This window comes from Canis aureus, chromosome 10 (genome assembly GCF_053574225.1).
Source record: "Canis aureus isolate CA01 chromosome 10, VMU_Caureus_v.1.0, whole genome shotgun sequence".
Classification (NCBI taxonomy): domain Eukaryota; kingdom Metazoa; phylum Chordata; class Mammalia; order Carnivora; family Canidae; genus Canis; species Canis aureus.
The window spans coordinates 52772581-52795081 of record NC_135620.1 but is presented as its reverse complement, the minus strand read 5'-3'; the positions used below and the strand labels follow the sequence as shown (position 1 = coordinate 52795081).

The 22501-nt window shown below is 49.2% G+C and overlaps 3 protein-coding genes across 16 annotated transcripts in view; 2 read left to right on the top strand and 1 right to left on the bottom strand.

Annotated features, from left to right (window-relative positions):
- Positions 1-12187, bottom strand: part of DNAI1 (dynein axonemal intermediate chain 1) — a 123912-nt gene extending 111725 nt beyond the window's left edge. For 2 of the 6 annotated variants that reach the window (XM_077912333.1, XM_077912328.1), the window contains exon 1: positions 59-263. The gene's annotated coding sequence lies outside the window, so the exon portion shown is untranslated. Of the gene's footprint in view, positions 1-58; positions 264-12043 lie in introns of those variants that run through there. The other 4 variants (XM_077912325.1, XM_077912329.1, XM_077912326.1 and 1 more) reach the window with 3 other exon arrangements.
- On the top strand, positions 74-13634 carry SPMIP6 (sperm microtubule inner protein 6). 7 transcript variants are annotated; one of them, XM_077912342.1, is made up of 7 exons: positions 74-611; positions 8981-9125; positions 10023-10135; positions 11151-11226; positions 11430-11664; positions 12865-12951; positions 13401-13634. In XM_077912342.1, the coding sequence occupies exons 1-7, from the start codon at positions 477-479 to the stop codon at positions 13504-13506; spliced, it is 897 nt and encodes a 298-aa protein (XP_077768468.1). In that variant the 5' UTR covers positions 74-476; the 3' UTR covers positions 13507-13634. The 7 variants fall into 7 exon arrangements, with proteins under 7 accessions (XP_077768468.1, XP_077768471.1, XP_077768470.1 ...); XM_077912345.1 differs by having other exon boundaries at positions 10020-10135; positions 11430-11659; positions 12868-12951; XM_077912344.1 differs by having other exon boundaries at positions 10020-10135; positions 11430-11659.
- A 1082-nt stretch (positions 13635-14716) lies between these two features.
- On the top strand, positions 14717-22219 carry MYORG (myogenesis regulating glycosidase). Of its 3 annotated transcripts, none has more exons than XM_077912339.1 (2): positions 14717-14889; positions 18386-22219. In XM_077912339.1, exon 2 carries the CDS (start codon positions 18458-18460, stop codon positions 20600-20602), a length of 2145 nt encoding a protein of 714 aa, XP_077768465.1. In that variant the 5' UTR covers positions 14717-14889; positions 18386-18457; the 3' UTR covers positions 20603-22219. The 3 variants fall into 3 exon arrangements, with proteins under 3 accessions (XP_077768465.1, XP_077768466.1, XP_077768464.1); XM_077912340.1 differs by lacking the exon at positions 14717-14889 and adding an exon at positions 14898-15147; XM_077912338.1 differs by lacking the exon at positions 14717-14889 and adding an exon at positions 14899-15059.
- The last annotated feature ends 282 nt before the right edge of the window (positions 22220-22501 follow it).

Genomic DNA, 22501 nt, shown 5'->3' with positions numbered 1-22501 from the left:
GAATACACATTTCACTCTGCTTCCACCCATGAGTTCCCAGGCCAGGCCTGCCACTGACCTGCTGCACAACCTGGGACAAGTCACTTGATGTCTCAGAACTTCCATTCTCTTCATCAGAGTGAGAAGTTTGGCTTCCAGAGACCCTCTGAACTCTTGGAAATTAGATTCTTTTGAGAGGCTTGAGGCAGGAAGAGGCTGGAGGTAGGGAGGGAATTGGATCTTCTCACCTCCCCAGGGCTGGGGCTGAGCCAGGTGATATCATAATGGGCAGTGCCCGTCCTAGAGAGGGAAGCAGGGTTGGGTAGGAGCAGGAAGGTTGCAGGGGAGGAAAGCTGAGAGATCCCCCATAGGAGGGGGTCACAGCAGCTAGGGGCACCCGCCAGGCTGGAGGTGTGAGCTTTCTGGAAGAGGGGGTGGTCACTGATGTTCTTACAGGAGCCCTTGGTAGCCCACCGCGGCATCCCCTAGACCTCACTATGTTCCTCTTCTCCCATAAGACCAAGACCCCCATCAGCACCTACAGTGACTCCTACAGGGCTCCTACCTCCATCAAGGAGGTCTATAAAGACCCACCTCTGTGGGCCTGGGAAGCCAACAAGTTTGTGACCCGGGTAAGTGGAGGCTGGGTGGGTGGGTGGGCAGGCCAGAGTGTATGGTCATGTATGTCTGAGTGACTGGTAGTGTGTGGTTGTCATTATGTGTTTGTAATTATTTATAGCTGTGTGTACACACACACACACACACACATGCATGAATGAATTTATTTGCCTAGTATGGAATTTTTTTTCTAGTATGGAATTTATAATAATACATAAAATAGTACAAAATCCTGCCCTCACGGTGCCCTCCTACTCCACCAGGGTAGGAAGTGGAGAGAGACAGATAATTATCAAGAAATAAACAAGTTTTGGGATGCCTGGGTGGCTCAGCTGGCTGAGCATCTGCCTTTTGCTCAGGTCATGGTCCCAGGGTCCTGGGATCAAGCCCTACATTGGGCTCCCTGCTCTACGGGGAGCCTGCTTCTTCCTCTCCCTCTGCCCCTCCTGCTCCTGTGCGCTCTCTCTCTCTCTCTCTCTCTCTCTCTTTCTGTGTCAAATAAATAAATAGAAATCTTAAAAAAAAAAAGACACAAGTTTTATAAATTATCCAAGATGCTGTATAGGAATAAATGGGGTAATGGAAATGGAAAGTAACCAGGCAAAGCTACTTAAATATGTAGGTCATGGAAGACCCCTCTCTCTCATGGTGACATTGAGCAGAGGCTGGAAAGATAAGAGAGAACTAACCCTGTAAAGAGCTCACAGAATAGTGTTCCAGGCAGAGTGATCAGAAAATGCAAAGGCCCTGAGGCAACCTGTGAGATATGTGAGAAAATGTGCTATAGGCATGTTTTCATGCATATATAACAGAGTCTTCTTGTGTCTGTACTTGGAGACGAGTGGCCAAGTGGGTCTGTGCAGCTTTCACAAAATGAAGACAAGATCTGTGAGTCTACTTGTGACTGCCTAAAGGAATTTATCTGTGTGTACCATCTAACAAATGGGGAGTATCAACACGTGCCACGCACAATGCAGATACAGCAATGAAAGGCCAGGCTATGCCTTTGAAGAGCTCTCAGCAAACAAGTGAACAAAATAGGGTTGCCCAGTGGATGCACTGATACAAGAGCTGGATAAAGGAGAGAGCATTCCTGCTTCTTGAAGGGTAGGTCTACTAAGAGATCCTGAGGAAGGGGGCTTCCAACAGAAAAGAGGGGAAAGGACAGCCTAGGGACACAGATCCACCAGAAGTTCAGAGCTGGAGCAAAGGGAGAGGCTAGCCCCAGGTGAGAGGAGTTGCAGTGGCAGATTGGAGGGGCTGGGGCTTAGGACAGGAAGCCCAGTGAGGTGGTGAAGGATAAGGGAGAAGGATGTAGGTGAGAGATAAGAAGAGACTGTAGCAGTGAAAAGGGAATTTTTGGAATAGAGAATATTTAAAATAATCTTTATAAAATATATGCTCAATGAAGAAAATTGGGATAACTCAAAGAAGCATGAAGAAAAAGGCTCTATAATCTCACTATCCAAATTAACCATTGTTAATTTATTATTAGATGCCATTTTAGGTAGCAAATATCTTTTATAAAAATGGGAAAAAAATGGCACCACACTGTATACTAACATTTTGAATCTTGCTCTTTTCATATAACCACGTATCAGATACATTTTTTTTGTGTAAAAATATTCTATAATGTCATTTTAATGACTATGGTATTTTATTTTATGACTGTACCAAAATATATTTAAGGATTCTTATTGGAAATTTAGATTATTTATAAAATGTTGCTAATATAATCATTTGTGTACATCTGTAGATATCGATTATTTCCTTAGGACAAATCCCTAGACATGAAATTGTTGGAAGAAAGGATATGCACACTTCAAAAACTTTTGATATACACTTCATATTCCTGTAATAAGAATTATAATAATTTACATGCCCACCAGAAAAATATGAGTGCCTGCCTGTTTTTTGACATTCAATAATAAGAAGGAATTTTAAGAATTAGATCAATAGATCTTGGTCACCAGCTGGGTATAAACAAGAGAGGAGAGATTACGATGACTCCTAGGTTTAGGGCTCTGGCAACTGGAGGAATAGTAGTTCTATCAACTAAGATTTGGAGTTCATTTTGGGACAAAAATATTTGAAGACTTCCAGGAGATATCTGGATATATTTATCTGAAGCAAAGGGTAAAGGTTTGAGCTACAGATACAGATTTTGAAATCAACTGTATACAGGCAGGCAGTAGCTAAAGTCGTAGGAGTGAATGAGATTGTCAAGGAAAAATAAGAAAGAGGTCAAGGATGGACTTTGGAGAATACAGATTATTTAAGAGGTAAGTAAAAGAAAAAGAGCCACAAAAGGAGACAGGGTGATAAAAGAAAAATCAAAGAGAAACCAACAAAGACAGCATTTTAGACAAAGGTCAGTGTCAAATGTCGTCAGCTCAGACATGGATCTCTTGGATGTAGTAATCCTTAGCAATCTGACCAGACAGTTTCAGTGAGTGAAGACAAGTGAAAGCCAGACAGCAATGGGACTAAATGAAGGAAAGGCTTCTTCTGCTCCTGGCATTGTGCTGATCTAGAAACTCTAAAGGGCCCTCCTGCTTCAAAACAGCTAGGTCTTGCATAAAAATTAATTTTTATTTTTTTCTGGACTCTCATGGAGATGAATGGTACTTAGGATGCCCTGAGTATGAATGCCAATATCAGAACTATAAGCAGAAGTTTAAGCCTTAAGCTAGCTGAAAGGTGAATAAACAACTTTAAACTCCAAACTGCACCAGAAAGTTTAGTAATCTCTGGCTCCCTGCCCCCACCACACACACACACATACACAAGTGATGAATGTGTATCCTCTGCAGTGGAAAATACCCTTAACATAGGTTTTCAAGTATCCTTCAGAGTAAAACCAATCAAATCTGAGTTCACAATAAGAGATATAAGGAAACAAACCACCATACAACAGCAAAAAACAAATAACAGACTAAAACTTCCACGGACTTCAGATATTGGAATTAACAGAATACAAAATAATTATTATGAATTTTTAAAAATAAAGTGAAATCATCAAAATGAGCAAGCAACAAGCAATCATATTTTTTAAAGGCCAGACAAATGTTAAAAAGAAGTGAATAGAAATTTTAGAAATAGGGACGCCTGGATGGCTCAGCGGTTGAGCATCCACGTTTGGTCTAGGGCGTGATCCTATGGTCCCGAGATCAAGTCCCACATCAGGCTCTCTGCATGAAGCCTGTCTTCTCCCTCTGTCTATGTCTCTGCCTCTCTCTGTGTGTCCCTCATGAATAAATAAATAAAATCTTTTTAAAAAGACATTTTAGAAATAAAAAATATATGCGTTAAAACCAAAACCTCAGTGGATGGGTCTCAAAGGGCAGATTAGACACAATTTAAGAGGTCAGTGAGATGACACAAAGAAATGGAAAAACATTCCATGCTCATGGATTAGAAGAACAAATGTTGTTAACCTCTTTGACATTGGCTCTAGCAATCTTTTTTCTAGATATGTCTACTGAGGCAAGGGAAACAAAAGCAAAAGTTAACTATTAGGTCTACATCAAAATAAAAAACTTCTACATATTGAAGGAAACAATCAACAAAACTAAAAGGCAGGACACCTGGGTGGCTCAGCAGTTGAGTGTTTGCCTTTGGCTCAGGGCATGATCCCTGAGTCACAGATCAAGTCCCACATTGGGCTTCCTGCATGGAGCCTGCTTCTTTCTCTGCCTGTGTCTCTGCCTCTCTCTCTCTGTCTCTCATGAATAAATAAATAATCTTAAAAAAAAAAACTAAACTAAAAGGCAACCTACGGAATAGGAGAAGATATTTGCAAATGACATAGCCAATAAAAGGTTAGTTCAAAATATATAAAGAACTGTAAAACTCAACCACCCAAAAAATAAATAATCCAATTTAAAAAATGGGCAAGAGGGATCCCTGGGTGGCGCAGCGGTTTGGCGCCTGCCTTTGGCCCAGGGCGCGATCCTGGAGACCCGGGATCGAATCCCACGTCGGGCTCCCGGTGCATGGAGCCTGCTTCTCCCTCTGCCTGTGTCTCTGCCTCTCTCTCTCTCTCTCTCTGTGACTATCATAAATAAATAAAAATTAAATATATATATATTAAAAAATAAATAAATAAAAATAAAAATAAAAAATGGGCAAGAGGGGTACCTGAGTCTTTCAGTTGGTTAAGTGTCTGACTCGATTTTGCCTCAGGTCATGATCTCAGGGTTGTGAGATCAAGCCCTGCATCAGGCTATGTGCTAGGTGGGGAGCCTGCTAGGTGAAGATTCTCTCTCCCCCTCTCTCTGCCCTCCTCCATACTCTCTCTCAAATAAAATAAAATGCACAGAAGACATGAACAGATATTTCTCCAAAGAAGATATACAGGCAAACAGACACATGAAAAGGTGTTCATCACTTATCAATAGGGAAATGCAAATAAAAATTATAAAGAGCTATATCACCTCACACCTGTCAGAATGGCTAAAATCAACAATACAAGAAACAACAACTGGTGTTGGTGAGGATGTGGAGAAAGGGGAACTCTTTTACTCCTTCCTGTTGGTGGGAATGCAAACTGGTACAGCCATTGTAGAAAATAATATGGAGATTCCTCAAAAAGTTAAAAATTGAACCACCCTACAACCCAGCAATCGCACTACTAGGTATTTAGCCAAAGAATACAAAAACTCCAAAGGGGATAAATGAACCCCTATTTTATAGTAGCATTACTTATAATAACCAAGATATGAAAGCAGCCCAAGTGTCCATCAATTGACAAATGGATAAAGAAGATATATATTTATTCCATTATATGTTACATGAATAATACTCCATTATTATATAATATATGATGGATTATTCTTCAGTCATAAAAAAGAATGAAATCTTGCCATTTGTAACAATATGGATGGAGTAAGAGTATAATGATAAATGAAATCATTCAGAGAAAGATAAATGCCATATGATCTCACACATGTGGAATTTAAGAAACAAATGAGCAAAGGGAAAAAAAGAGAGAGAAACCAAGAAACAGACTCTTAACTATAGAGAACAAACTGATGGTTACCAGAAGGAGGAGGTGGTAGATGAAATAGGTAATGCGGATTAAGGAGTGCACTTGTTTTGAGGAACACTGGGTGATGTATGGAATTGTTGAATCACAATATTGTACCCCTAAAACTAATACAACAACAATTAGTATGTTAACCAATTGGAATTAAACACTTTTTAAAAAAATAAAAAATAAATAAATAAAATAAAAACTTCTAAAAAAAAGAGTGAAATGAAAGAGCAAAAGAAATCTCCCAGAATGCAACACAAAGACCAAGTGGTTAAAAAATATGAGAGAAGCATTAAGCAATATGAAAGATGTAAGGAGGGGATCCCTGGGTGGCGCAGCGGTTTGGCGCCTGCCTTTGGCCCAGGGCGCGATCCTGGAGACCCGGGGTCGAATCCCACGTCAGGCTCGCTGCATGGAGCCTGCTTCTCCCTCTGCCTATGTCTCTGCCTCTCTCTCTCTCTCTGGGTGACTATCATAAATAAATAAAAATTTAAAAAAAAAAGAAAGATGTAAGGAGAAGATTTCATACACATCTACTCAGAGTCCCGGAAGGAAAGAACAGAAAGGAGAATCGGTATTATCTGAAGAGAAAAGAGCTTCAAATTCTCCAGAACTAATGAAAGAAATGAATCCACAGATACAGAATAAATAGAAGAAATTTCACATTTTAGGTACCTCACAGTGGAACTGCCCAACACCAGTTTAAGAGATGACCTTAGAAACAGGGAGAGAGAAAAAAAAAAGAAAGAAAGAAAGAAACAGGGAAAGAGGAGTGCCTGGGTGGCTCAGTTGGTTAAATATCTGCCTCTGGCTCAAGTCATGAGCTCAGGGTCCTAGGATCCAGCCCTGCATTGGGGCTTGAGCAGGGGCTGAGCACGGAGCCTGCTTCTTCCCCTCTCTCTCCCCATCTCCCCATACTCGTGTACTCTCTCTTGCTCTCCCCCACTCTTTCTCTCAAATAAAGAAATAAAATCTTAAAAAAAAAAAGTAGTACCTGACAGCAGATCTGAGAAAGCAGAATCCAAAGCTAGTAGTGAGAAACACAAAACATAATTTAACTTAAAACTGCAGAATTAAAAAAAAAAAAACTGCAGAATTTTCAAAAAGTTTCAGGAACTGGCAATGCTAGGCAACTAGTTAAGCGGCTGCCTTTGGCTCAGGTCATGATCACAGGATCCTGGGATCAAGCCCCACATCACATTAAGCCCCACCTGCAGGGAGTCTGCTCCCCCCTTGTCCCTACCCCCACTCGTGCACTCTCTGTCTTGCTCACTCTCAAATAAATCTTCTTTAAAAAAAAATAAACCCCCAAATCCCTCTTTTTAAAAAGATTTTATTTGTTAATTGAGCAAGAGTGAGAGAGAGCACACAAGCAGGGGGAGTGACAGAAGAAGAGGCAGAGGGAGAAGCAGATTCTGGGCTGAGCAATAAGCCCGATGTGGGTGGAGCCACCCACTGAGCCACCCAGGCCCCCTCTAATTGCCTCATATTTCATGCCATGGGGTGACTGCCTACCCCATCTCTGCAAATGTCAGAAGGCTTATTTTTTGGCGAGGATCTCAGGACTGGGGATACCAGGCCCAGCTGAAGGCAGGGTACCATACTGAAAACAAAGGAACCTCCACATACTGAATGCCAAAACCCTCCAGCAGCCCTCTTCTTCTCTACTAGATTCTCAGAACACTGGCATTCTGGCCACTGTCCTCAGGCCAAAGATTGAGAGTCTCTTTTGAGGATTTGATCAGCCCAAGAGGGAAGACCTACAGATACTGACAGAATTTAACAAAAACATTTTAACCAGACCATCTTACAATGATGCTCTTGGTTGACAAAGCCCACTAACAACTCAAAGCCTCCAATAAGCTTTTTTAGTCTCCTATTCCTTTTTTTTTTTTTAAGATTTATTTATTTATGTGAGAGAGAGAGAGAGAGAGAGAGAGAGAGAGAGAGAGGCAGAGACACAGGAGGAGGGAGAAGCAGGCCTCATCCTAGGAGCCTGAGGTGGGACTCAATCCCAGAACTCCAGGATCACACCCTGGGCCAAAGGCAGGCGCTAAACCGCTGAGCTACCCAGGGATCCCCTAGTCTCCTATTCCTAACTGTGAGCAGACAAAGATACAGACACTAGAGGAAAGCCTCTGAGGGCAAAACTGATGACATCTATGAGTTCTTCTAAATGACTGTGTGTGCGTGTGCGTGTGTGTGTGTGTGTGTGTAAAGGTCAGGGGAATGCCAAGCCATGGGACTCTTTTACCCATTTGGAGTATGATTGTCCAGGATTTGCCCATAAAACAAAACCTCAACTGGGTACAGAGATCCAAGAAACACCTCAGCTGAGGGATTTTCAGGGCAGTAGGGGCACCAGGTCTCATCTTGGTCAAGAGAAACTTTTGGTCTTCAGATTATACAGGGGAAATGTGGGTAGCAGTGTCACCATCCAGCACCTTGATGCCCACCATGAGGAAATCCTTCCCGGCCTCTGACTTTGCTGGGGGTCCCACCCCTGTGACCCAGCCATCTTTTCACACCAGCTGATTGCAGAGATCTACTGGTATACAGATAATGTGGCATTCTGCCCTCAGCTGAAGACAAAGAAGCCCCAGAAATAGGTCTTAATCAGGAATTCCACAGATCTAGCCCAACAAGGGATTGAAAGAGATAAGACAAGGTAAACCCCCAAAAGCAGAGGGACCCAGGTCCTGAACCAAGATCAGGAAAAAGGTCAGGTTAGGATAAGAACCAGGGCAAAGTGAGTGTCAGGGCCAAGGGTGATATTGCTGTCAAGATCAGAGCTACAGTAGAATCAGGGTTAGATTGAAGTCAGGGAATTAGATTTTAAATTAGGTATCCCTCCAGCCTCATCCTTCATCTCCTTTAGGATGCCAAATTCCCAGAGAGCTCTCCCTGTCCAAAACACCTGCATAAGGTGGCTGGCTCCCAGGGCAGCCAGTCTTTCCTGAGGCTTCTGGTTATACCAGGGTCCTGTTGGTCTGTTGAGGGAGACCCAGGCCCTGCTCCTGGATAGCACACAGTCTGAAAGAAAACGGAACACCCAGCTCTGCCCTTAAAGAGATCTCAGTCAAGGAAAGGACAGAAATGAGAACATCAGAAAAACACTTTGAAGGCAATGCCTGGCTCCAAGCCCCAGCCTTGGCTAGAAAGGAAGAAAGTGTGATTCAAACAAAGAACTATTCAGAGGGGGCCAAGACTGGCATGGGGATCTCTCTGGCATAGGGGAGAGACCCAACTAGGCTGACTTTCTCTATAGGGGCTGGATCTGGGTCGAGTGAACATGGAGGCTGGGACCTCAATGCACCTAGTCATTTTCCCCCCTCTCCCCTTGCCCAGGGCCTGACTCAGACCATGCAGCGCCACGTGGATCCTGAAGCTCTGCAGAAAATGGTCAAATGTGCCGTGCAGGACTACAGCTATAAGGGTTTCATACCAGGCCACCCCTATTTTCCTGAGAAATATTGGCTCTGTCAAGAGGAAGGTAGGGCCTCACTCCTTACCTACCCAATGCGGACTCCACTCAGAGACTTCAGCTATGACCCTTAAACCTGACCCTTAACCTCTACCCTGATTCCATATCAAATTTATCCCCACCCATAATCTGGGCTTCTCCAATCATCGCCACTCCAGCTTGATTCCCAAACACCTGATCTGATCCTAACCCTGACCCTAGAGGAGGAGATCCAGGCCCTGCCTTTTGGGAGTTTCCTATCTGTGCCAAAGAACTGGAAGAGGTCTGAGGCCTATTCCTACAGAGATAGAGGGAGTATTAACCTCTTCTGAACAAATCCTTTCAGATGTATTCCAGGGCCATCTTTTCCCATATTCTTAGTGATCCTGTTCCACCAGTTACTCCATTAATTAATTCAGTCAAGGTCATACAGAGCTAATATTTGCAAGAGCTGAGGTTTGAACAATGTCTGTGAAGTCCATTCTATTAACCACAATGTGATATTATTTCCTCCTTATGGCATTGCAGAGATACCTGGGTGAGATAATGGGGGGCTGGAAGAACGGATAGATTCTAATGATTTTAAGGAGGCAAAATTAGTAAACTTTGGAACCTTAGATGTGAAAGATGAGAAGGAAGAAATAGGAGAAGGATCCATTTTCAGGTTGCCTGATTCAGAGAGAGTGGTGTCAGTATGCAAAGTGATCAGCTCAAAGGATCCAGATCCCACTCAGAAATTTGCTTTATGTGAGAAATGGGCGGCATCTCAGTATCTAAATCTGGAGCCAGGCTGGGCTTGACTGGCTCAAGGATATTAGACTCTAGCTTTGTCCTGGGGATCAGAGGAGGAACATGTAGGGGGACCCAGATTCTGGGGTAGAATAAGGAGTAACAATGTCTTATGTCTCCACCCCTATGATCAAGTAGACAAATGCAACCCATACCACCTGTGTGGTGACCGGTATAACTTATGGAGGATGGGACCTTACAACTGCACCGGCTGGAACAAATATACCACATGCCTTCCTCGGCTACCTAAGGTATCTACTGTGACCAGCACAGATGCCTGGGGTCTGGGATACACATCTCTCTCTATTTCTAAACCACAGTGACTGATATTTCACCATAAGTTCTTCATCCCTTTCCCATCAACAATGCTCCAGTGCTCTTTCTCTAGTGTGAAACTAGGGTTTGTCTTTTTTAGGGGACAAGGGAACTCAGGAATGGAGCTGTATGAACAGCTCTTGGGTTCCCGAGATCCCAATATCTGGCTGGCCTCTGTGGGGACGCGATTAGCATGCGTTCCCTGACTTGCTACCTTCCTGAAGCTTGCCACCTGGCCCCTTCCTACATGGTCTGGCTAAGGATTCAGTGATAGGTTGAGCTTACCTGCTCCACTCTCCCTCCTTTATGATGTGAGCAAGGACAAGGGGAGGGAGAACAAGGTCACCCAGTGGCAGTGCAGATAGGTATAGGAGAGTCATCCAAGGAGACAGGGAGGAGACTAGCTACAGGCCCAGGCCAGAGGGAAGAGGAAATTTGAGAGAATGGTAGGAGAGAGGAGAGGTTCTTAACTGTAGCTGATGGTTGACCTTGGGTTGACTGAACCCTTTTGAATCAGAATTTCCTCAAGAATCAGAATTTTTCACAAGTCTTTCAGGTGATTCTGGTGGGCAGGCAATATTATAATATTGACACTACCTCTCGCCAATTAAAGACACTCTAAGACACAACTACACAGAGTCAACTAGACAGAGAGATAAAAATCAAAGGCAAATGCTGAGGCAGAGATGCCAGAGACCTAGGTCCAGACCCTGTCCACCTATAGCTCCACTTCCTTCCCTTCCTATCCTCCTCCCTCCTCCTCCCACCTGGAGGTAGAGCAACTGCGTTGCCTGGTGACAACTCTAAACACTCAGAGTCCGGGAGAGTAGAGGAGCTTCTGGAAGGCGGGAGAAGACATGGCCTGGGACTGGTCTGGGTGTTCAGGGAGGACCCCCAAAAGGAGGGACTCTTCTGGGTCAGAGTTTGAGGTAGCATGTGTGCCACTTCCAGGAGGCCGGAATGGAGACAGCTTGTCGAGGAATGCCTTTGCGATGCCCTCCTAAGCCGGAACGACTCAATGCCTACGGTAAAGGAGGTGTGGCGGTAGCGGGGTAGACCAGAAGGGCGATGGTATGAGACCTGGGGGATGGGGTGGAAGCCAGAGATTCTGTAGAGGGTCTAACTCTGTCTCTATCTTTCCCTGTTTTTGTCTCCATCTCTTCCTATCTCTGACCTTGTCTCTTCCCCTTTTTTGTAACCCTGTATCTGGGCTTGGGGCCGCGGGTGCAGAGCGCGAGGTGGTGGTGAACATGTTGAACTCGCTGTCACGGAACCAGCCACTGCCGCAAATCACTTCCCGATGCGGGTGCGGGGACCCGCTGCCCGGTCGCTTGCCCTTCCAGGGTTATAAAAGCGCTTGCTCTGGCCGCCACTACTGTCTACGTGGGATGGACTACTGCGCCACCAGAGCACCCTGCACGGAACGCCGCCTCCGGTCTTTGTGCACCCAGCAGCCGACTGTAAGGTTCGCCGGACTGCTCCTGCCTTGGGCGGGCTCCGCCCCCAACAAGCCCCGCCCCCTGAGTCCCGCGGCACCCCGGTTGTGCGCACCCCATCCCTCACCATTTCCAGCTCTCCTCTGCCTTTATACCAGACCCCACCTCCAGCCGCCTCTATCCCCTTACTGGGCCCTGTCCTTTCCCGCCCTTCGGCCCCAGGGCCTGAGCTGACCGCTGAGACTGGAGAACCTGCACGAAGATTCCCCTAGGTTCTCGGCCCTATCCGTCCGGAACTGGGCTCAAGGTCAACCTGTACCTGTTCTGGAGGCCCTGCCAGAAGGTTTTTTTTTTTGAGGGAGAAACCCCGCAGACCAGTCCCATCCCTTCCCACACCTGGTTCCGTACCTGGACGCCCGGCTCTGGAGACCCAGCCTGCGGAGTGCCATGTGCCCTCAAAAATCAGCCGGTATTCCTGTGTCTCGGGTCACCGTCGATAATGGGCAGGGTCATTGCCGGGGGTTATGTGAGCAAGGAAATGGTAACCGCATTACCAAAGGGGTCCTGGCTTTCAGAGCCCCGCACGACCTCTGAAGGTAGAGAACCTAGCGGGTTACAGCAGAGGAAAGAGGCCTGAGCGCCTGTTCTCCTCAGCTGCAACCCAGACTGCCGCGCACCCTTCCTTCCTCCTCCTGCATGCACCACACCAGGTGGCAGTCAAGGCAGGCCCAGCCTGGGAGAACTTCAAAGTCCTCATCTAAGTCTAGAGAGCTCAAGTGAGGAGTGCGCGCTAGAACCTGCCCCTACTCTACAGTGATTCCTCTCGCCCTTCCCCAGGCAGAGTCTGAATAATTATGCATTGAGTCTCATCCCTCACAAGGGTAGGGGGGAGGGAGAAAGTGCCAGAGCCTTAGAAATGTCGTTAGTGCTGGAATAATTGCCCTCCAATGGAGAGGAATCAGGGCGCTCCCAGCTCTTCAACTACTGGAGTCCGACCCTCCCCAGAGTCCAGCGTGCTCCACACAGCCCAGCCTGGGCGGTGGAAACGAGGTGTAAGGAAGATAGGGACTTTCAGGTATCTTCCCATGTTTTGATGGAGTCTTGAAGACCCAGATCTACGAGCCCTAGGGCAGACACCTGAAGCGCAGCTCAGAATCTTAGTCTGGGTTTTGAGGGTGGGGAGAAATCAGAAAGCCCGACCTCTTCCCGCCCACCACTTTCTCCTGCAGCAGTGTATCGCCCTGCGAGCACCGGCCCGGAATGCAATGTGCTGTTATAACTCCCCCGCCATCATACTACCCTTGTCCGAACCTTAGGTAAGTCTGGAGCAAACACATGCAAAAGCATTTGGCTCAGCGGGGTAGGCGGGGACCGGTTGGGGCGGGAACTGTCCGCTGCAGTGCACTGACTGGAAGATGCCACCAGAGGGTGCCAGTGCCATGGGGCCGTGAAAGCGGGCAAGGAAATGGAGGCCCCTCCATCAGAGGGCGCTAAGGCTGGCTTTGAAGGGTTACAGGTTGGCAGTGGGGCTTAGAGTCAAGAGATCATCGGAGCATTAAGTTCAGGGCTTGAAGTAAAGGATAAGAGATTAATGTTAGGGAGTCAGTACTGGGAATCAGAAATTTAACAGTAGAATCTGAGGTCAGGAGGTCAGTGTTGGAACATGGGGTCAGTCTTAGGGGCAAAATGTTGGGATAGGGTTAGCACTGAAAATTGGAATCAGACCTCTGAGGGTCCAAAAGGGCTGACTCATTTCTCCCCACAGATGGGACACAAGTCACTTCAAGAAGACCGGTGGCCCCCAGAGAAACAACTATGTCGTCCACCCTGAGTTTGTGTCTGAAAACTATCCTGACTGCCACTGCTGGTAGAGCTCAGGCCGAGGGGGCTGAGCAGTAAATAAACCCTTCACCCCAAAGGCTGCCTCCTGCATCCTTACCCTGCAGGACCTAGCAGTGAGGAGCCAGTCACTCTGGCTCTGCCAGGCCCCTTCAACTGAGATGCAGTTTCTTAGTCATCCTGCCCTGACTCTCCTTGCCCCCTTATCTCAGTACTTCCCTTCGGTGGCCCTGAGTGCCCTCCTGACATATAATAATAGCTGGTGTCCTCCCTCCACCAGAACTAATGGGTCTACCTAGCCATGCAGGGAGGGCCCACTGACCTCCCATCCCAGAAGGGCCCTCCAGGTGACATTTGTTCAGTATCCCCCAAACCTAGATGTCCCCTCACCCCCACATCTCAGCGGACCCAGAATATTCCATTCTACAAAGACCTGTCCCTGTACCCAAAGTTCTTCATCTCTGTTCCCAGAGTCTCCATCAGAGCCCTGAAAAAGTTTATATTCAGACATCCTTGCTGCCCTCCCTTACCCAAGTCCAAGGGTCTAAAACATAATTTTGGAGGGTTTCATGACTAAGAAATTTCAAATTACAAAGCAAAGCTCTGATTCTCTGTCCCTCCAGAAATGAGGGGTGGGGTGCTCTGGAATCTTGAGTATTTTTACACCCAACTCCTCCTTGAAACAGGGTTATGGCAGGGCACGTCCACCACCTCACAGCACATGCGTTTCTAACGGTGTCCCCACAGAGTGTGTGTTGTGCAGGGAGAGCAGAGGGGGCATTCCAAAGCACCGAGATCCCCAACCTCATATACTATTGGTCTCGTCCAGCAGGAACCCACATTTTGGGCCACCTGGCTGGTGGGACTAGGCTCCTTCCATGGAGCCCTTGATTGGATTCGCCGTGTACTGGGCCTCTGGGATCCTCCCAGAACTCTGCTACCCTTTTTCTATATGAGACAATTTCTTCCACACGTGAAACATTTTCACATGAAGAGCTAGTGAGAGCGTTATACCAAGATGGCCTCTACTTGCCCAAATGTGGAGAAGAAGGAATCCCAAGAGCCAGCCCTACCCCTTTACCCGGCCGCTCGCTCTTCCTCATATGCATACCACATTTAGCCTAGAGGTGCGAGAACCCCGACATTCCACTACTGCTCCTTTCTCCAAAACTACATTTCCCAGAAGGCCTGGGGCAGAGCCCCGCTTGCACGCGGTAAGCAATTGCCCAGGGGGGCGGGCCAGCAGGCAGGGGGCGGAGCCAGGGGACACCCGGCTGGTGGCCGGCCAGAGTTGCCCGGAGGTGGGCACAGAGCTGTAGGAGAAAGGTAGGGGCTAAGGCGTGGGGCCCTCAAGTCCACGTGACAATGTAGGCGGGATCGAGCGCCAGGGGCGGGGCCGGACTCCGAGGCCCGAGGTGAGACCAAACGACTGGGGCGTGGCCGAGCAGCAGGAGGGCGGGTCCGAGGAGGGCCTCAGCTGTTCTGCTAGGCAGCGCCCCGCGCCGCGCCGTGGCAGCCCAAGTCCAGCTAGCGTGGAGGGAATCTTCAGGAGCCTCCCTTCACCCCCACTTCTGGGGTCACTGCCGTGAGTGAGCCCAGGGGGAGGCCCTGGGGGGGGGGAGGTTGCTGAGGAAGCACACTTCCTGAACTTTCGCTCCCTCTGATGAGAAGGGGTACGAGCCTGAACACCTGGGCCCCTCCTCAAGTGGTGGTTTCCAGAGGGAGGCCGGCCCTTTGACCTCAGTCTGTCCCTCCGGACATTGTAGCTGTAGCGCTGGGGTGGGGGTGGAGTATTCCAAGCTGAAGGCGCAGTCACTCGATCCCCTCTGATCCCGTAGTTGGGGAGCAAAGGGAGATGGGCTGGATCGAGTTGCCTTTGACATCTCCCCACCACCCCGGAATTATGTGCGACAAACGACTCGGCTTGGCATGGCCTCCCCCCTTTGGTGTCGGGCCGGGCCCTCCCCCTTGGATCCGGCTAAGGGCCCGCAGCCAAGACTAAGGTCTAGTGTCAAGTGGGGAAAGGCTTGGCCACGGCGGACCCCACCTGCCAGCATTAGCCTGTGATTGGCCAGATGACGGAGGCGGCAGATTACAGGGGTCTCTAGCGCTGTTAATACAGGAACCACAGTTCCTCCTCCATAGCCTCTGTACCAGATGCCATTAAAATTGCCCTTTTCCCACACCAAGGAGTCTTTCTGGAGCAAGCAGCAGCATCAGCCCTTCAGAAGATAGGGTTCACTATGCACACATTTCATCTGATGGGGATCCTGTCTCACCCTCTGACCCTCAAAACTCTTTTCCTCTGCTGCATTCAGACAGCCAGTCAGACCTTTATCTCTCATCTCCTAAAAATTATGCTGTGGGGGGTTAAGCTGGGACTTTGGATTTAGGCAACCATGCTACCTAGTAACTTCAAACAAATTCCTTTTCTGTTTGGACAAGTTTCTTCATCTGTAGAATAGGCACTATAGCTCTGCCTCTTGTTCAGTATTATTGTTAGGGTTAGATGCTGTGGTAGCATTTGGGAAACCAGCACAGGGCCTGCATGGAGTGGGTGCCTAGGACTGTGGGCCCCTGTCCTTCACCAAAAACCTTTGGAATCCTAGAACATTAAGATTCTCAGAACCTATCAGAAAGGGCTTTTGAGGTCATCTTGGTGGCCTCCCTATGCTTCAGGAAATGGGTTGACTTAATATGAAAGGTTTTGGGGTTTGTTTTTTTTTTTTTAGATTGTATTTATTCATGAGAGACACAGAGAGAAGGCAGAGACATAAGACGAGGGAGAAGCAGACTCCTCGCAGGGAGCCTGATGTGGAACTTGATCCCAGAACCCTGGGATCACGCTCTGAGCTGAAGGCAGACACTCAACTGCTGAGCCACCCCAGGCATCCCAATATAAAAGTTTTGAAGATGAGGGCTTCTCTGTCCTCTTCAGATATAGACCCTTTCCCCTTATTCCCTCAGTGCCCAGAATGGGGCCTTGGTTGTTCTGAATGAATGAACATTAATGTACAACAAGTCTGGCCTGGGCCACCTAAGGCCTTCTTTGGGTTCTGCTTAGCTTGAGGGCATCAGCTAAATGCTACTGTGTGCATTCTCTTGCAGCAGGGCTTTTCTGACCTGTACCTACAGGTAGGGGAAGCCATAGTAGGGTGGGGGAGTTTTGAAAGCTAAATTGTGTGGGATGAGAGGTAAAGAGTGAGAGGCTGTTCCAGACCAGTTGGAACTGACCAGCTTGGAAATTTGAGAGGAAGGAGCACAGAGAATGAGGCCCTGAGATAATATCTCCCTGGAGGAGGGAGACAATGTAGTGGGCTGTATATTGACATCTGGGATCACAATTCTGTTCTGCATGGGAGAGGTGGGGGAGGTGAGGACCCTGTGCTGTTCTGGCATCTCCTTGGAAGTAGCTAAGGACTTAGAGACAGACACTGGCATCTGAGAGGAGGCTAATTACTGTTTGCCAGTCTCCCTCTCTCTTTCCTCCCAGCTGGAACAAATGGGCAGCTGGCTGGCTGGCAGTGTGTATGTCTGTGTGTGCATCTGGCTGGTGCTATTTCTTTGTTGAACTCTGCCATAAGGGCTGAGATAGGGTCAGTGGCCTTGGGCAGTAGATTGGGACACACCCTGCCACCCCCTTCCCCAAAGTCTATGGGTTTTTTTTGCAGTCATATGTTTAACATACAATATATGAGAGTGTATGTGTGCAGCAGGGAGTGTCCACTCCTTGGATAGCTGATAGGTGGAGGAGAGACATTGACCCAGTGTGGGTAGGTGAAAGTTCCTAGAGCAGATGGCTGAAGTATTTAGGTTAGGTAAGGAATGAGCTTGGTGGTCATAGGATAGGCCTGGCTGGAAATGGAATCAGAAAGGCAGATGAGACTACATCATGCCTTGCCCCTCGATTGTAAAGCTTATACTTCTGAACTTAATTCTGGGAGTCATGAGTAGCTCTCTAACGTAGGGAGATAGAATCTCATAAGTGCTTTAAAAAGATCACCATGGTTGCCATGAGTAAGGCACTGGGGGAAAAGAAGGTGGAAGCAGGGAGGCCTATTGGGGGAAATACTGCAATGATACATGGGAGAAATGAGAGTGCCCAAAGTAGGGCAGGGGCAGCAGGAGAGAGGGTGAGTATAGACACAAAGCCAGGAGGAAGCTGGCCAACAAATGTGTTGCCAGGGGGAGAGCAGGAAGGTTGGCAGGGAAATGGACTTGGTGATCAATTGCTGAGAACAGGGTGGAGTTTTGAGAGCAAAGAGAAGGTAATCTGAGAAGTCACCATGGCCCCTATGCTAGACTTTTTACCCCAGCCCTAATGTACAGATTCAACCCTGCCCCTCTCCAAACCAGGCCCAAGACTAAGTCTGGCTTTGGGTATCTTCTCTAATCTCCAGATTTAACCTGGCTTTTGACTCAAGATTAAATTCCATGCCTGAGATGTTCCCCCTTCCTCTCTCCTATCCACCCTGCCTGGACAGGAAAACCAGTCTACTGCCCTGCGATTGATCTTAAAGAGCTTCCCTCTCCCACCATGGCCTTCTGCAGATCCCTCCCCTTCTTGTCAGAAATGCCCCCATGTATGATCCAGGGAGGCCTGGCTAATTCTGTGATCCTAGATAGTTCCCTGACCCTGTGTTGGTTGTTCCTCCACCAGAAAAATGGGGATGCATGCCATCTGTCCCTCCCCATTCGGAGTCCTGACTAATTTTGACAAAAACTGGTGCTCATGAGAAAGAGTGGGTTAGACACAGACAGATGGTCCCGGTAAGGGTCAAGCCTTTATGCCCTAGACCTTACATCCGGTAATATAACCTTCCCAAAGTATACAACTCCTCCTTCTGCTGCAGCAAAGGGAAATACTATGGAATGAGAAAGCTCCGTTCTACTTCTCTGTTCCCCTTCCAGAATCAGGCAGTCCAAGTTCAGATGAACTTCGTCGAGTGGTCCCACTGCCCACTCTTTCCGTAACTGGGGCTGATGCCCCAGAACCCTCAGGAAAAGAGCCAAGCCTACCCCCGCCGTCGCCCTGGGAGCCACGCAGATCATAGGAGCCCCAAGGCCATCGCCGCCGCAGCTATGTACACCTTCTTGCCTGATAACTTCTCGCCTGCCAAGCCCAAGCCCTCCAAAGAGCTGAAACCTCTACTAGGTTCCGCGGTACTAGGGTTGCTGCTGGTGTTGGCCGCAGTGGTGGCCTGGTGCTACTACAGCGCCTCTCTACGCAAAGCAGAACGCTTGCGCACGGAGCTTCTGGACCTCAACCGAGGAGGCTTCTCCATCCGCAACCAGAAGGGCGAGCAGGTCTTCCGCCTGGCCTTCCGCTCAGGTGCACTGGACCTCGACTCCTGCAGCCGAGAGGGCGCTCTCCTCGGCTGTTCTCGCACAGCCGATGGGCGCCCCCTGCACTTCTTCATCCAGACGGTGAGGCCCAAGGATACGGTCATGTGCTACCGCGTGCGCTGGGAGGAGGCGGCCCCGGGGCGCGCGGTGGAACACGCTATGTTCCTGGGCGATGCAGCGGCACACTGGTACGGCGGTGCTGAGATGAGGACCCAGCACTGGCCCATCCGCCTGGATGGCCAGCAGGAGCCGCAGCCCTTCGTCACCAGCGATGTCTACTCCTCCGACGCCGCATTCGGAGGCATCCTCGAGCGCTACTGGCTGTCGTCGCGTGCGGCTGCCATCAAGGTCAACGACTCAGTGCCCTTCCACCTGGGCTGGAACAGCACCGAGCGCTCGCTGCGGTTGCAGGCACGCTACCACAACACGCCCTACAAGCCACCTGCGGGCGGCTCTGCCGCACCAGAGCTCAGCTACCGCGTGTGCGTCGGCTCTGACGTCACTTCCATCCATAAATACATGGTTCGGCGCTATTTCAACAAGCCCTCGAGGGTGCCAGCACCTGAGGCCTTCCGGGACCCCATCTGGTCCACGTGGGTGCTGTATGGGCGTGCCGTGGACCAGGACAAAGTGCAACGTTTCGCCCAGCAGATCCGCCAGCACCGATTCAACAGCAGCCACTTGGAAATAGACGACATGTACACACCCGCCTATGGAGATTTCGACTTTGACGAGGCCAAGTTCCCCAATGCCAGCGACATGTTCCGCCGGCTGCGTGATGCCGGCTTTCGCGTCACGCTCTGGGTTCACCCGTTTGTCAATTACAACTCGTCGTGCTTTGGTGAAGGAGTGGAACGCGAGCTGTTTGTGCGTGAACCCACCGGCCGGCTGCCCGCGCTTGTGCGCTGGTGGAATGGCATCGGCGCGGTGCTGGACTTCACACGCCCGGAGGCTCGGGACTGGTTCCAAGGGCACCTGCGGCGGCTGCGCTCGCGCTATGCCGTGGCCTCCTTCAAGTTTGATGCAGGAGAAGTCAGCTATTTGCCGCGGGACTTCAGCACTTACAGGCCGCTGTCTGACCCCAGCATATGGAGCCGACGCTACACTGAAATGGCGCTGCCCTTCTTCTCTCTGGCGGAGGTCCGCGTGGGCTACCAGTCCCAGAACATCTCGTGCTTCTTCCGCCTGGTGGACCGCGACTCCGTGTGGGGCTACGATCTGGGGCTGCGCTCGCTCATCCCCGCGGTGCTCACCGTCAGCATGCTGGGCTACCCATTCATCCTGCCCGATATGGTGGGTGGCAACGCAGTGTCTGAGCGCACAGCCGGCAGTAGCGACGTGCCCGAGCGTGAGCTCTACGTGCGCTGGCTGGAGGTGGCTGCCTTCATGCCCGCTATGCAGTTCTCAGTCCCGCCCTGGCAATATGATGCCGAAGTGGTGGCCATCGCGCACAAGTTTGCCGCACTGAGGGCCTCGCTGGTAGCGCCGTTGTTGCTTGAGCTGGCTGGTGAGGTCACTGACACAGGTGACCCCATCGTGCGCCCCCTTTGGTGGATCGCTCCCGGGGATGAGACGGCACACCGCATTGACTCGCAGTTCCTTATCGGAGACACGCTGCTGGTGGCGCCAGTACTGGAGCCGGGCAAGCAGGAGCGAGACGTCTACCTGCCTGCAGGCAAGTGGCGCAGCTACAAGGGTGAGCTTTTTGACAAAACCCCAGTGCTGCTCACCGATTACCCCGTCGACCTGGACGAGGTCGCCTACTTTATCTGGGCATCCTGACCCAGTCCAGGACCCAGGAACCCCACAGCCCTAACCTCTGTCTTCATGCAGGCCCTTAACCCTCCATCACAACCACACCGTGTAGCCCCAGGAAGTCCCCACCTCTGCACCACCCACTAAGTGGGAGCTGACATAAATATGCTCCAGCCAGCTGGGGTAGGGCCAGGTGAGAGGGCACTGAAGCAACTTCCCATTCTAACGCACAATCCTCAAGCCCCTTTTTCCCTCCACACCTACTGTAGTCTGCAGAAACCTCTTCCCTGAGGTGGAAGAGAACTCAGAGGGGAAAAGTCAGCTATCCTCCTGTTATGCATGATTGTGTTTTAAAAGCACAAAAAGAAACCTTACCCTCCATCCTGGCCTGAATGGCCATCTTTGCCCTTCTGAGGTGGGGACTTGATCCTCAACATCCCAAAATAGCCCCTGCCACACTTATGTTCTTGGAACATTCTTGATGCTGGAAGCCAGGGCCAGAGTTCCCAGTATTGGCCTGAAGTGTGGCTGACCTGGTCCTACCCCAGCTGGGGAGATGGGTTGGAGGTGTCTGGCCAACAGACTGAGAGGAGGGAGGAGGTCCCATCCCAGAGGACAGGATGACTGAGCAGAGCGGGGAGCCATCACTGCTCTCCCTCATTTGTGAAGAGACTCCTAAGACTGCCCTTACCATCTAGGTAAACACATGTGCTCAGCCCCGGCCAGGGCCATGGCCTCATGGGCAAGGACTTGCAAGGCCACTCAGGCCAGACTTGATGCCTTAACTCAAGAATCTGTGTGTGTGTGTGTGTGTGCGCGCGCGCGCGCGTGTGTGTGTGTGTGAGAGAGAGAGAGAGAGAGAGACTGAGAGAGAAAGAGACAGAGAGAGAGAGAGAGGTACCATGTGTCCCTGAATCCATGGAATGAACACAACACTCCTGAAGCTGGCAAAGCCTGGAAAGAGGGGCAGGGAGCAAATTGGAGGTTTTGATCGTTGAGCTGGCCCCCTCCTGGTTGATGTCCCTAGTACACTAGTAGGAAATAAACAGCCCTTTCATGATTTCTCAGCTGCTTCGCTTCCTGCATACATGGCAGGGGTGTGGCCTAAAAGGGAGAGATATTCTTACTCTGGTGGTGGCGTGCTTCTGCATGCGAACCCCATGTGCACATCAACACCTGTAAATAGACAGGGTAAGGTCTTTCATTTCAGCCATTTTCTCTTTCTAAGAAGATCAACCTCAGCCAGAGTGAATTTTCTCTGACCTTGTAGCTGAGTCTGAGGAAGCAGTGGCTTGCCTGAATGGGGAGGTGGGAAACAGGGCACGGCTCAGCTTCCCTCAACCCCTAAAGAATGCATCCTTTGGCCCACTCCTCCACCCCCTCTGTTTTAACCCTGAGTGAAGAATGCCTAATGAGTTTGGGGGCACTCATGGATGTCCGTCCTGAATGCTGATTCTACCACTTGTCTACAAGCTGTGTGATTTTAAGTGAGCCACTTAATCTTGTTGAGCCTCAGTTTCCTCATGTGTAAAACAGTGATGATAATGCCTACCTCCCAGGTTGTTGCGGGAATTATAAGCACAGATGTATGTAAAGTGCCTGGCACAAGTAGGTGCTCAATAAAAGGTAGTTATTATACCGTGACACAGTTTCTTGGTTTTTTTTTTTTTTTTTTTATACAAAAATAACAAGGATTTTTCCGAGCCCTAGCTCCCAGCTTCCTCTGGACCTACCTGTGACACACAGAGCACCCAGTTGAGCTCCAAGTTTGTGACCCAGAGGACACTGTAGTCCAGGAAAAAGGCAAGAGTAGAGAGATCTGAAAATGGGATGTCAGGAGCTGAGGTTCCTGGGTCCTCAGGAGATGGGGAGTAAATTAATTAGCTTCCTTCTTTCTCTCAAGAGCATCCACCAATCAGTACTCAA

Excerpts from the sequence above, each read along its gene's own strand:
- MYORG (XM_077912339.1), top strand. The coding sequence starts at position 18,458 with ATGCCCCAGAACCCTCAGGAAAAGAGCCAAGCCTACCCCCGCCGTCGC.
- SPMIP6 (XM_077912341.1), top strand. The coding sequence starts at position 477 with ATGTTCCTCTTCTCCCATAAGACCAAGACCCCCATCAGCACCTACAGT. Across the intron at positions 612-8,980 it reads CCAACAAGTTTGTGACCCGG|GGCCTGACTCAGACCATGCA; the intron begins GTAAGTGGAGGC and ends CCCCTTGCCCAG. Across the intron at positions 10,136-11,150 it reads GCCTTCCTCGGCTACCTAAG|GAGGCCGGAATGGAGACAGC; the intron begins GTATCTACTGTG and ends TGCCACTTCCAG.